This window comes from Sus scrofa, chromosome 4 (genome assembly GCF_000003025.6).
Source record: "Sus scrofa isolate TJ Tabasco breed Duroc chromosome 4, Sscrofa11.1, whole genome shotgun sequence".
In the NCBI taxonomy this organism is placed as follows: domain Eukaryota; kingdom Metazoa; phylum Chordata; class Mammalia; order Artiodactyla; family Suidae; genus Sus; species Sus scrofa.
In genome coordinates this window covers 93,104,297-93,118,136 of record NC_010446.5, presented here as the reverse complement: position 1 = coordinate 93,118,136, position 13,840 = coordinate 93,104,297, and the positions used below count along the sequence as shown (strand labels likewise).

Below are 13,840 nucleotides of genomic sequence, written 5' to 3'. Positions count from 1 at the left end.
CTCTCAATAATGTTCTTTGACACACAAGTTTTTAATTTTGATAAAGTTTAATTTATCCTTTTTTTTTTTTTTGGTTGTTTGTAATTCTGGTGTCGTATCTAAGAAACCACTGCCTAATCCAAGGTCATGAAGATTTACGTGTTTCCTTCTAAAGAGTTTTACAGTTTTTTTTTTCCTTTTCTTTTTAGGGCTGCACCTTCGGCATATGAAGTTTCTAGGCTAGGGGTAGAATAGGAGCTGCAGCTGCCAGCCTATGCCACAGCCACAGCCACGCAGGATCTGAGCCGCTTCTGCAACCCACACCACAGCTGCGGCAACACCAGATCCTTAACCCACTGAGCAAGGCCAGGGATTGAACCTGCATCCTCATGGATACTAGTCTAGTTCTTAACCTGCTATGCCACAATAGGAACTCTGAGTTTTGAGGTTTTAAAAAATAGTTTTAGCTTTTACATTTAAGCTTTTGATCCATTTTGTGCTAAATTTTATTTACTGTGCGAGGTAAGAGCCCAAATTCATTCTTTGCATTACAGATACCAGTTGTCCCAGAACCATTTGTTGATGACTGTTCTTTCTTCACGCAACTATCTTGACACCTTGTCACGAACCAATTGACCACAGATGCACGGGTTAATTTTTGGACCCTGAATTCCATTCTGTTGATCTACAGGTCTAACCTTATACCAATACCACATATCTTGATTATTCTATAACATCAAAATATAAGCATCAGCACCTATAATATAATATAACTCTATCTTCATTCATCCATTGGTATTCTACTGGATTATAAATTCCTGAAAGGAAAGATTCATCTCTTACTTATCTTTATAACCATTCTAACCTTTGTCCCGAGCACTGGTCCCTGGCTCCACTGCAACACACACAGTACCCAGCACACAGTAGGAACTCAGTGTTTGTTAAATAAATGAGTGCATTTCCATGTCTTGGGGCCTTTGACCTCTGCTGTCCATTCACTAGCATTCTCTTCTCCATCTCTTTTGCCTACTGAAGTCCTGTTCTTCAAGGCCCAGCTGAAATCCAATCCTCTCAGTGAAGTTTGCCCCACATTTCCCATTATTAATTAACTGCTCTCTTCTTTGTTCTCTTGTTTCAAGCTCTTTGTTCCTCCTGCTCTCTTTCCTATTGTGATATGAATTTTCCCATGAGATTGGAAACATGGTGATGGCAAGAGCTGTCTAATCTTCTTAATCTCTGTATACCATAGGAACTGAAACAACGCTTCATGTTCAGTGGGCACCTAACAGAAATTTCCTGAATTGAAATGAAGGGGTGAAAGACAAAAAAACAAACAAAAAAAACCCCCAAAGGAGTTCCCATCGTGGCACAGTGGTTAATGAATCCAACTAGGAACCATGAAGTTGCGGGTTCAATCCCTGGCCTTGCTCAGTGGGTTGAAGATCTGGCATTGCTGTGAGCTGTGGTGTAGGTCACAGACATGGCTCAGGTCCCGCGTTGCTGTGGCTCTGGCATCGGCTGGTAGCTACAGTTCTGACTGGACCCCTAGTCTGGGAACATCCATATGCCGTGGGTTCGGGTCTAGAAAAGACAAAAAGACAAAAAAAAAAAAAAAAAAAAAAAAAAAAGACAGAAACGAAGGGGTGAGGAGCCCACTGTAAGCCATGGCCATTATAGGAATCTGGTTATTCCCTTCCAGCCAAATTTACTTTCTTTTTGTTCTCCCTGCATCATTCCCTTCCCTCTAGCCCCTCCACAACACTGCACCCCCCTTCCATCAGCCCAGCCCAGCATTCACCAGTCCCCCATCCTCACTTTCCTTCCCTCCTACTCTTCCTTTCCCAGAAACCTGCAAGATCAATTCCAACCGATTTTTCTCAGTTCTAACATTCCTTCATTTTATGTTACTTGTCTCATCACGTGCTTGCATGTGGTCTACATACTCACCATTCTAATCTATCACCCATGAGCTCTATCATTCCGTTCATTCTATTGGACAATATACAGTCTATCAGTCCAATTCTGCTTTAACAAATCTCACTGGCCTATGACAATTCTTGAGGAGTCCTAAAGTTTCACTTTTTTTTCCTTTTTGTTTTTTAGGGCCGCACCTGTGGCATATGGAAGTTCCCAGGCCAGGGGTCAAATCAGAGCTGTAGCTACCAGCCTACACCACAGCCATGGTAAAACTGGATCCCAGCCACATCTGTGACCTAGCTGCAGCTTGCGACAATGCCAGATCCTTAACCCACGAAGAGAGGCCAGGGATTGAACGCGAATCCTCATGGACACAAGTCAGATTCCTAACCTGCTGAGCCACAATGGGAACTCCAAGTTTGACTTTTTAAGGTTTTACTGTGATAGGCTATGGCCTGCAAATTAAGTTGTACACATTGGTAGCTTGCTCTGATAAAGTATTATTCCATTAAGGCAATGGTCAGACTACTCTCAGCAGGGACCTTACCTGTAACTCTTTCTCCTCCTGCCTCAGCATATTCCTAAGGATCTGGGTGGCGTGTTTTTGAAATTCGGGATCCTGGGAAAGGAAAATATGACAGTAGTGAGTTGGGGACCAGGTCAATAGCTTTATTCTTTTTGACTTGCGGATTCCTGGGCAAGGAAAGCATGAGAATAGAGCCTGCATCCTAAGAATGTTTTGTATAACACTCACTATCTCACTGGAATTCAGTAAACATAATTTTTTTTTTTTTTTTTTGTCTTTTTGCCATATCTTGGGCTGCTCCTGAAGCATATGGAGGTTCCATATGCTGCAGGAGTCTAATTGGAGCTGCAGCCACCAGCCTACACCACAGCCACAGCAACGCAGGATCCAAGCCATGTCTATGACCTACACTACAGCTCACAGCAACGCCGGATCCTTCACCCACTGAGTGAGGCCAGGGATTGAACCCGCAACCTCATGGTTCCTAGTCGGATTCGTTAACCACTGAGCCACGACAGGAACTCCTTTTTTTTTTTCTTTGTCTTTTTGCTATTTCTTGGGCCGCTTCCGCGGCATATGGAGATTCCCAGGCTAGGGGTCGAATCGGAGCTGTAGCCACTGGCCTACGCCAGAGCCACAGCAACGCGGGATCCGAGCCCCGTCTGCAACCTACACCACAGCTCACGGCAATGCCGGATCGTTAACCCACTGAGCAAGGGCAGGGACCGAACCCGCAACCTCATGGTTCCTAGTCGGATTCGTTAACCACTGCGCCACATCGGGAACTCCTTTTTTTTTTTCTTTTTCTTTTTCAGCGACAACTGCAGCATATGGAGGTTCCCAGGCTAAGGGCTGAATCGGGGCTATAGCTGCAGGCCTATGCCACAGCCACAGCAAATGCCAGATCTGAGCCACGTCTGCGACCTACACCACAGGTCATGGCAACGCTGGATCCTTAACCCACTGAGCGAAGCCAGTGATTGGACCCGTGTCCTCATGGATCCTAGTTGGGTTTTTAACCTGCTGAGCCACAACAGGAACTCTCCATAAAAATCTTATTTTGATTTCATTCCTAACTTCCTAGAGACCCTGGCGGTAATCACCTCTGATATCAAGCCGCTCTCTAAAGTCTCCCAGGACTTGCTGCTCAGTCTTCTTTCCAACCAGAAAACCCCACTGTCTACTTGTGTCTGCCTCTTGTCCTCTTTTAACTCTTCACGCAGCTTTTCCCTGGTCCTGGGGCTCCCTTCCTATTGCTGTCCTTTCCTGACTCTCTCTGCCTTCTGATTGGGCTCCATTTTTTAATTTTTTTTATTTATTTTTTGTCTTTTGAGGGCCACACCCACAGAATACGGAGGTTCCCAGGCTACGGGTCGAATCAGAACTGTAGCTGTCAGCCTACACCACAGCCACAGCAATGCAGGATCTGAGCCATGTCTGCTACCTACACCACAGCTCATGGCAACGCCAGATCCTTAACCCACTGAGCGAAGCCAGGGATCGAACCCGCAACTTCAAGGATACGAGTCAGATTCATTTCCGCTGGACCACAACGAGAACTCCTGGGCTCCATTTACCATTCCTCAAGCAGCCTTATTTCCGCAGGAAGCCTTTCCATTACTCCTTGACTCACGCCATGCCCCTCTAACAGTGACCGGCAACAGCCCTTACAGGCCTCTGACCGTGCCTGGAGTGTGCACCCTCTCCCTGATGGGGAGGAGCACTCTCAAAGGGCCTTCTGAGAGTCATCCACACTCGGGAAACACACTGCCTGCTGCTGTCTGATAAAAACCGCAAATGCACTTACATGGGAAGAGGACGCTAAGGCTTGGAACACGGTTTTAACGCAGCTCTCATTTTGTTCCACTTCGTGATAGCCTTCATATAGCTCTCTGACTTGTCTCTTCCTACCAGCCATTCAGTTTAACCTGCTTTCATCCCCATGGGGAGCTCTTCAAAGGGACCCCAGGATGAGGAGAAGCACAGGAGGACCATTACCTGCAGAGGTTTTGGTCCTGTGATGCGCTGCGGAGGTGGCAGAGGTGGAGGAGGAGGTGGTGGCGGAACCACAGGGGTGACTCGGGGAGCTCCTGCTGGGGCCGGGTCCTGCTGGAGCCCAGAGACACCAACGGATGAGGGCGAAGAGCCCAGGAGGGTCAGAGCAACATAGGCACCAGCTGCAGGAAGACAAAGGGAGGCGTCTTAAGTGGTTTGTTCTGGACGGCAGACTTTCAAGATACAGCGGGGCGTCTTCCTTCCCTTCTTTAACCTTATAATTCTGTAAAGTTCTCTTCACTTTTTTTTTTTTTTCTTTTTTGGCCACCCCGTGGCATATGGAGTTTCCGGGCCAGGGATCGGATCCAAACCACAGTTGCAACCTACACCACAGCTATGGGCAACGTCGGATTCTTAACCCACTGTGCTGGGCAGGGAATCGAACCTGCGTCCTGGCGCTGCAGAGACACCGCTGATCCCACTGCGCCACAGCAGAAAACTCCAAGTTCTCCTCACTTTTGATGCCCTACCTATTCTCTAATTCTGGTCCTTCTATCCTGCATCAACACAAGTATCCCTTCCTTCCGTCTCCTCAGGCAGAGACCACAAACAAAATCCCCCAAGTAACTATCTGGGAGCCGCCCACTCAGTCCCTGTTTCCTGGGCCTGGGAGAGGGGAAGGAGTGGTACTTGAGTGAGACCTGGTCTCAAGGGAATGTGCTCTAAATGCATTGCAGAGATGGGTGGGAAAATAAAGAAGTCTGATGGGAGACTAACAGTGCTTCCGCCTAAGATGACAGTAGGGCGCTGCGGTAGTCTAAGATGACCACGCCAAGATTAAAGACGTGACTCTGGGAGTTCCCGTCGTGGCGCAGTGGTTAACGAATCCAACTAGGAACCATGAGGTTTCGGGTTCGGTCCCTGCCCTTGCTCAGTGGGTTAACGATCCGGCGTTGCCATGAGCTGTGGTGTAGGCTGCAGACGCGGCTTGGATCCCATGTTGCTGTGGCTCTGGCATAGGCCAGTGGCTACAGCTCCAATTCGACCCCTAGCCTGGGAACCTCCATATGCCACGGGAGCGGCCCAAAGAAATAGCAAAAAGCCAAAAAAAAAAAAAAAAAAAAAAAAAAGACGTGACTCTGGTCGCCTCACTTGTCTACAAAAAAAAGTTCCCCAGGTCCACAGGCCTGCTTTCCCCCCCGTCCCGTCCTCCCAGCCCATCTGCCCCCGTATTTTCTTTCATTGTCAGTGCTCTCCAACTCACACTTGATAAGCTTCACCACCTCCAGGTGTGAGCTATTGGTCACCATGGTGCCATTCACCTGTTGGGGGACAAATGACATTACTGAATAGTGGAAACCCAGGGGATGCTTCTCCTAGGTCAAATGCCACCCCCTGAGGGAGCCATTTCCCAATGCACTTTAGCTCCCTCTGCTCACTTGTTTATTCAGATTCACATTGGGAATTGGCTCCCGTTCACATCTGCCAAATGGTCTCCCTTCCCACCTCACATGTAAGTTTTCAGGGATAAAACCTGCAGCTCCATTCATTCAACTGTTCATTCTTTCATTATTTTTTATTATTGTTATTTTTGTATATCCTTTTCCAACTATTAGCCTGTATCCATGGCAGCTCAGGAGTGTGCTTCCTCCTCACCGGAGGGCTGAGGAGTCTCATCTAAGGTTTCCCTGATGCTTCAAGGACTCCGAATGGCAGAAGAAAGCACTGAATGAATGAGGCAGACAGGTTACAACAGAGGCAGGGACCTCAAGGGGGCGCTGTATGGAGGAATCTCAACCTGAGAATCCAAGGGCGGTGGAGCCTTGACTAGTCTCAATCTCTCCCTCCTAATCCTTTCATCATTTTCGAAATGGGAACAGTAAAACCTGTCACAGAAGCTTTGTCAGAGCCAGGAGGGGCCTAGAATACGGAACGCAGCTATCTCAGTGCCCACACTGTCACAGGATACCACTCACCCTCACGGTACCACCCCCTCCTCAGTGGCTGACAGCAGCTAGCATCAAAACAGAAGTGTGCGGGATGGGCCAAGGGCAGAGTGACAGCGCACCCCCTCCTCTGGCTGAGGGCAGAGTGGGAGGTCACTCACCTTGATGATCCGGTCGCCCTCTTTCACACCGGCTTTCATGGCTGCACCTCCTGTGAGGAAGAAGACCTGGTCAGCAGAGCCCCACAACTTTTCCAGAGGTCGCTGAATCTACACCAAAGACCCTGTCAGATCACCTTCCCCCACAAATTTCTTCTCGCCTCTCTGGGTTAAGTCCCTCAAATGCTGGGTGTACATCCTAGTCCGCTATTCTGCTTCAGCGACATAACTACCTTTGAGCTAGAGTGGACTGTACAAGGTCACAGCTCCTGCTCTATCTTCCAGACCAGGCTCTGGGGAGAGTGCCTGTGTTTTTTTGTTTTTTTGGTTTTGTTTTTTTTTTTTGTTTTTAATGGCAGTACCCGCGGCATATGCAAGTTTCTGGGCCAGGGATTGAATCCGAGCCAAAGCTGCAACCTACGCTGCAGCTGCAGCAATGCCAGATCCTTCAACCCACTGTGCTGGGCTGGGGATGGAACCCACGCCTCCGCAGCAACCCAAGCTGCTGCAGTCAGATTTTTAACCCAATGTGCCACAATGGGAACTACACGTGTACTTTATTTGAACACGTCCAGATGTATTCCAAGGACAAATAAGAGTTATTTCAAAGTTCCCACTGGGGCACAGTGGGTTAATGATCTGGCATTGCTGCAGCTGTGGCTTGGTTTCGATCCCTAGCCGGGAAACTTCCTTATGCCACCAGGCGAGCTGAAAAAGAAAAAAGTCACTTTTATTATACAGTGGGAAGAACAAATCCACTGTATTAAATAAAATTATTAAAGTAATAATCATTTTTAAGAATTAATAATCATTTTAAGAGAAGTATAAGGATTGTGGGTTTTCTTCTTTTGTTTTTTGAATTTATATGCCTTATATTTTACAAAATTAAGGAGAAAAAGCATTCCTCAGTCAGACACAATATCCATACCTATAATACATTCAGGTAATGGAGACACAACCATTTCACATAAAGGCTACTGCAGCAAGAATTTTCAAACCGTGGCCCCTAAGTCCTGAGAGGCCTGTAAAGATATTCTGGGGGCTCATATGATTAAAAGCGATAATGAGAGTTCTTGGCATGGCTCAGCAGTTAACAAACCCGGCTAGTATCCATGAGGACGTGGGTTTGATCCCTGGCCTCGCTCAGTGGGTTAAGGATCCAGCATTGCCATGAGCTGTGATGTAGGTCACAGATGTGGCTCGGATCTGGCAGATGCTGTGGCTCTGGTGTAGGCCGGTGGCTACAGCTCTGATTTCACCCCTAGCCTGGGAACCTCATATGCTGCGGGTGCGGCCCTAAAAAGACAAAAAAAAAAAGAGGTGATAATGAAAATTGCTTTATTTTCTCTTAAAAAATTGCTTTAGACTATTTAGTTTCTCCTTGACAAGTGGACTCAGTTAAGAGCTTCTGATTTGTGACCGAGAGGTTTTCAGAACACATCTCAACTGTTCCAGGTGAGGAACCACTCAGCTCGAGCTGCAGTGGTTTTGACCACCAGGTACAGTCATCCCTCGGTATCCAGTGGCGATTGGTTCTAGGACCACATGGACACCAAAATCTGCAGACGCTCAAGTCCCTTACTTGAAATGACATAGTACACAGCCACGGGTTTCTCTTCTGTGGATTCAGCCAACTGCAGATGGAAACTTCAATCTGCAGTTGGTTGAACCCGTGGATGTGGAATTCTCAGTTGCAAAACTTACAGATAAGGAGAGCCAAATGCCGTTTTAAATAAACTAGACTCCTCGTTTAAGTTATACCCAGGAAGCATAGGAAACACGAATGTTGAAATAAGTTCATGAGAAACATTAAAATTATGTCTTTTGTAAATGTGCCCCAAGATGATCATTAAATCTGTAAGTTACATTCATCTGATCAAAACAAAACTCCCACAAAGCACATCTAGATGTTTCCAGTCTCAAGAGAGAAATTACAGTGATGACGACACTCCAATTTGGCTTTTCAGTATTCGGACCAAGACGCCCCTCATCTGCTATTTATGGAAGAGTACTTGTGAGTAGCTCGAAAACTCTCTTCCATGGTCATCTACAAACTAAAGGTGGAGAGGAAAGCACAGCTTGCCTGACTGTATGAAACACGTGAGACAACGTCTCGTAACTGAGTGATTCAAAACGAACTCTTCAGAGTAAAGGAATTAGAGCAGAGGTTCTAGGCTTCAGTAAACAGGAGAATCACCAGGAGGATTTGTTAAAAAGCATATTTCTTGGACCCTTGCCAGAAAGGGACTTGGCACCTCTGGGACTGGGCCCAGGAAAGAAGATTTCAGTCGTCCTAGGGCCTAGGTAATCTGATGGAGGCAGGACATGGACCACGCTTTGAGAACTAGTGAGCTGAGAAACCCCAAATCTGGAAAAGATAACAACTGCTTTGTTACTCTTGTGATTTCGATGCCAATCCAAATGAAGTCTCTTCCTCTCTCCTGCCCAAAACACACACACACACACACACACACACACATTTTCCAAAACTCCTATTTTACTGCAAGCCATCTTTTTGTTCTTTCCTCTCTAGTCTGACTCTGCTCAGGCCTCAGAGGAGAAAGAACTGGAGGGGTGATGAACTCACACTTCACCAGAGGGGATCCCCATACTTTCTGTATCAAGCAAAGTCTAAGTTACTGGCGGTCCCACTCGCTCGGGCTCATCCTAGTCCAGGAACCTTGACAGAACACGGAAGCAACGAATAAAAGTATCTTATTGGAGTTCTACCCTAGGATGTGAAAAATGAAACACCCACTGATAATTCACAAACATAAAGAAGCTATGACTATTTACAGCCTTGTATGATACTCACACCCCATTTTGTTCATAAATCTGAAATTCTCCTTTCACCTTTCCCATAAATAAATCCCAAATATTTGTCCCAAACTATGGAAAGTCTATCTCCTTCCTGTTTTGCCCCGTACTTGGTGGGGAAACGCGGGCCAGCTCCCGACTCTTTCCTTCTACTCTTCTTCAAGCCTGTGATGTGCCACCTGCCAGGCCCAATCCCATGCGCTACGGTGAAGTTTACTGCTCTTAGGGATACTTGTCCCACACTCTCCCCCACTCCCATGTCCTTCCTGACCGTCTTCTTCACTCTGGGTCACTTAACAGCAATGACTCTACCATGTGACATATGACGGTGCTTTGAAACATCCGAAGCTTTTTCACACATAGACGGTTCCTCGACTGATTTGCCTGCAATGCCCTCCCACTCTCTACTCCCTTCGCACCAAATCCCCATCCTGCCAGTGTGTTTTCCATTTCCATCTTTCCAACCACCCCTGAAATCCCACTTTCTTCTCAGAAGGCTTCCCAGACCGATCAGAGGGAAACGACTACGCTTCGTAACACAAACTTCCAAACGCCCTTTCCTCCTGGGTGTTGTCCAACACGCATCTTTTGGTCATTTATTACTTAGTGTTCACGGTACTTGCAAATACGTTTGGGACCACTGGGCCTGGCTCAACCGTGAACATAACTGTGAACAACTGTGAGCACCAACGTGACCACCACAGCGCACTGAGCAAGGTCACGTGAAGGTGAGTGTGAAGAGGGGGTCTTGGATTTCTCCACAGCATCTTCTGACCCAGGAAGAAGGGCTCCCCTGGAGGGCAATCAGGTGCCTGCCTGATGACCTGAGGGCTATTCTGGCAGTTTCACACTTTCCACAGGGGAAACAAGCCTCCTGTGAGCCTGAAATTCTGCCTGGAGGCTCAGCATTGTGGAGACCTCCTGAGACACCCTGTGGAACCAGTTCTAGAGTAATTCATTTATGCCCCAGGACGCCCGGGCCTGTAGGGAAAGCACACACAAGTTCTCTGAGCCTACGGCACTGTCACACACATGATGGCTTTGTACGAACACAGGTGGCAGGGACACAACACTCACCGGGCCGCACAGACTGCACCAGAACGATGCGATCCCCACTGACTGTGAAGCCAAAGCCATGCTGGTCCTTTTGGATGATGACACAGCGTTGAACAAGACCTGGTGAGAGGTAAGAAGGAGAAAGAAGGGGTTGGGTAGGAACTGTCATTGCAAAGTTAGTGCACACGAGCCAAGACCAACCCAGGAAAAACCCGGTGCGTTTCTTCTTCCAAGAAGCCTTTCCAGACTGAACCAGATTCCCCAGACCTATCTATCCTGTCCAAACACACTACTGCACTGCATGCTTTTCTCAGTGATCGACAAAACCCTCTCATCAACTTTGTATTCTATACAAGAAATTCCCTTCTCTGAGGCGCTGAGATGTCTGTCTCTCTTGTGTGTCTGTTTTTTTAGGTCTGTTTGGATGAGACTGACCAAAGAAGGAGCATAGCCAACTCCAGGCTGAAGACTAATATCACAGGGAGTTCCCACTGTGGCTCAGCAGGTTAGGAATCTACTGACATTGTCTCTATGAGGATGCAGGTTCAGTCCCTGGCCTCGTTCAGTGGGTTAAGGATTCAGGGTTGCCACAAGCTGCAGCGCTGGCCCCAGATGTGGCTCAGATTTGTTGGCTGTGGCTTAGGCTTCAGCTGCAGCTCCAATTCAATCCCTAGCCTAGGCACTTCCATATGCCACAGGTGCAGCCATTAAAAAAGAGAAAACAAAAAACAAAAAACTAATATTACAGAGAAACAGCCCTGTGATTGAAGCCTAAATGAGACTGGAAGTTTTCCATCAAATTATGTCCAATGAATTCAGCAGGAGGGACACCAGTGCTTGTTGACTCTCTGAGAAGTTGGCTAAGTCATGTGGGGTGACTCAGGGCTGGCCCCTTGCCAAATCCAGGGAAGGATAAATGACAAGAGAAAACCCCTTCTGTCACATGTACAACCATATGCAGACCGTAGGAAAAAAGAAAGAAAGGCTAGGAGTTCCTGTTGTGGTGCAGCAGAAACGAATCCGACCAGTGTCTGGGAGGATATGGGTTTGATCCCTGGCCTCGCTCAGTGAGTCAGGGATCCAGCATTGTCCTTGAGCTGTGGTGCAGGTTGCAGATGGGCTCAGATCCTGCGTTGCTGTGGCTATGGTGTAGGCTGGCGGCTACAGCTCTGATTCGACCCCTAGCCTGGGAACTTCCTTATGCCATGGGTGCGGCCCTAAAAAGCAAAAAAGAAAAAGAAAAATAACTGTAACTCCCAACGGTCTCCATCCCTGTGGGTGTGTACGCGACATCGTGCGTGTATGTAGGTATATATGTGTGACTGTTTCCCGTAACGGATAAAGCACGAGTTCTAGAATTAAGCCCCTTCTGGTTTCAGGTCCTGGTTTTGTCTCCGACAAGCTTGCACACTTGGTAAATTTCTTAACCCATCTGGGTCTCAGCTTCCTCATCTATAAAATAGGGATAATAAAAGTCCGCTTTCTACCATTGATAAAAGGACTGAAGCGGGCAATTTGTACAAAACATATAACACGATACGAGTTCAATATAAAGGTTAAGCTGTTTAACATCTGCGCTCTGCAGATCTATGTGGGCTAACACGCCTGTGTCCATGTGTTAATGCCTGAGAAGGTGCTTACCTGCTGTCTCAGAGGTGTCAGAGGGTTGGCGGTGGTGGGAAGGGGACTTGCGTTCGGGTGCTGAATCTCCCAAAGACAGGCTACTTAACCTGGAGAAAGAGCAAGAAAAGCACATCAGTGAACTGGGCAGAGAGCGACCAGCCTTGCAGGAGAAGGAAGCTCTGTGAAAAGGGGCCCTAGGTCTTGGGTAACGAGAGACTGACCCTCTCACCCTGTAACCCGCTCAATCTAGTGGGAGATGAGCCACATCTACCCCACTGGCAATACCACCTATCTGGACTCCTAGGCTGGCAGGGCAAGCATGATCTCTTTAATACCCAGCAAGGCGTGAAGGGAAATAGCCCATCCTGGAGTCAGGAGACAAAGAGACAATAGCAAGAACAGGGTGTGCACAAATACACACGCTTGGTGGGTCTTACCAGGCTGCAATGGGGCTGATGGAACAGAACGGAGGCAGCAGAGAAAATGAATGCGAGAAAAAGACAGGAGAAAAACAAACAGCTAGTTAGTTTTAGGCGATGATTTGCAAGGAGGGGGAGACTGCAAGGGTGGGTCAAAACACACAGAAGCCCACAGGGACACAGCAGAGCACTGCACTGGCTGTAGCACAATCTCCCTCACTGAGCTTTGTCCCTTGGGCCCTCTCCTAGGGTAACGAGGCCTTCAGTTGAGTAACTGGCACCTTTACCTGTTGAGTAATTGGCAACTTAGACACTTTTCTAGACGGAAGAGGTACAACAATGGCTCAGGCCTCTGAAATTCTGTTCATTTTGTGTGTGCCACAGGAGAACAGGAATCTGGTCGGTTTGATGGCAGTATTCCAAGCCCCTTCCTACAGGCGGCTAAGGCACCCTGCTTAGAAACTATAAGGCCCTAAAACCTCAAGGTACCACACATCACCAAACCAGAAGGCTTATCACTCGCTCTCTTTAATAGGGCCCCTGCAAGAACAGAAGCCCAGACCAGTGCTGTGCCTCTCCTTCTTAGAAAAGCCTATGGGCTGCCAGTTCCTAATCAACAGTTGCTCCCCCTCCAAAGGGCATCAGCTCCTCATATCTATGGAATGACTATGTAGAAGGGTCTGCATGGAAGCACCGTGGGCAGCGGCAAACCACAGCAAAGAATCCAAGTGTTCACAATGGGTGACTGCGTAAATAAACTGCATTATATCAATATACTGACATGGTATTCAGTCACATAAAAAAATGAGTAGGCTCTTTATATATGATAAGGAATGGTCTCTAAGACATGTTGTTGAGTGAAAAAAGCAAGATGCAGAATTAAGCAGACAATAGGAGAGAAGGAAATGATTTGCTTATATGTTTGTTTACACATACAAAAAATATCTAAAATACCTCTGGATGGGTACAAAAGAAACTTATACCACTGGCTACCTCTAAAGAAGGAAACTGTGCTGGGACAAAGGGATGGAATCGTTTCATTATATTCTTGTTTGTACCATTTAAATTCTGAGTCCTGTAAAGGTACTAACTATTCAAATAATAAGTATTATAAAGTACAAATAAATAACTTGTAGATTTAAAGGGAGGGTCTTCTTCCCCTTTCACCCTGGCACCCCACTTACCTGGACAGGTGAGACTGCTTTTTACTGGCTGATCTTTGGATCAGAGAGAGAAGGACATCAAGGAAGAAGAGAGCGTGGGGCCCAGGAGAGAACGACGCAGGAAAGGAGGAAGAAAGGAAGAAAAACAAAACAAGACATAAACCAGACAAGACACTGGAGACGGTTCAAAAGAAAAGCCACAACTGAGCTAAGAAGGACCCAAGGGTGGAAACTGGCCACA

General features: G+C 47.2%; 1 protein-coding gene across 14 annotated transcripts in view; it reads right to left on the bottom strand.

Moving 5' to 3' along the window:
- ARHGEF11 (Rho guanine nucleotide exchange factor 11) overlaps positions 1-13,840 on the bottom strand; it is a 115,224-nt gene that overhangs the window by 42,620 nt on the left and 58,764 nt on the right. For 7 of the 14 annotated variants that reach the window (XM_021089647.1, XM_021089639.1, XM_021089642.1 and 4 more), the window contains exons 2-9: positions 13,621-13,653; positions 12,455-12,469; positions 12,036-12,124; positions 10,416-10,514; positions 6,525-6,574; positions 5,682-5,739; positions 4,421-4,599; positions 2,444-2,515 (exon numbers count right to left, since the gene is read on the bottom strand). In XM_021089647.1, coding sequence (XP_020945306.1) covers positions 2,444-2,515; positions 4,421-4,599; positions 5,682-5,739; positions 6,525-6,574; positions 10,416-10,514; positions 12,036-12,124; positions 12,455-12,469; positions 13,621-13,653 — 595 coding nt within the window. The remainder of the gene's footprint in view (positions 1-2,443; positions 2,516-4,420; positions 4,600-5,681; positions 5,740-6,524; positions 6,575-10,415; positions 10,515-12,035; positions 12,125-12,454; positions 12,470-13,620; positions 13,654-13,840) is intronic. The other 7 variants (XM_021089644.1, XM_021089650.1, XM_021089652.1 and 4 more) reach the window with 2 other exon arrangements.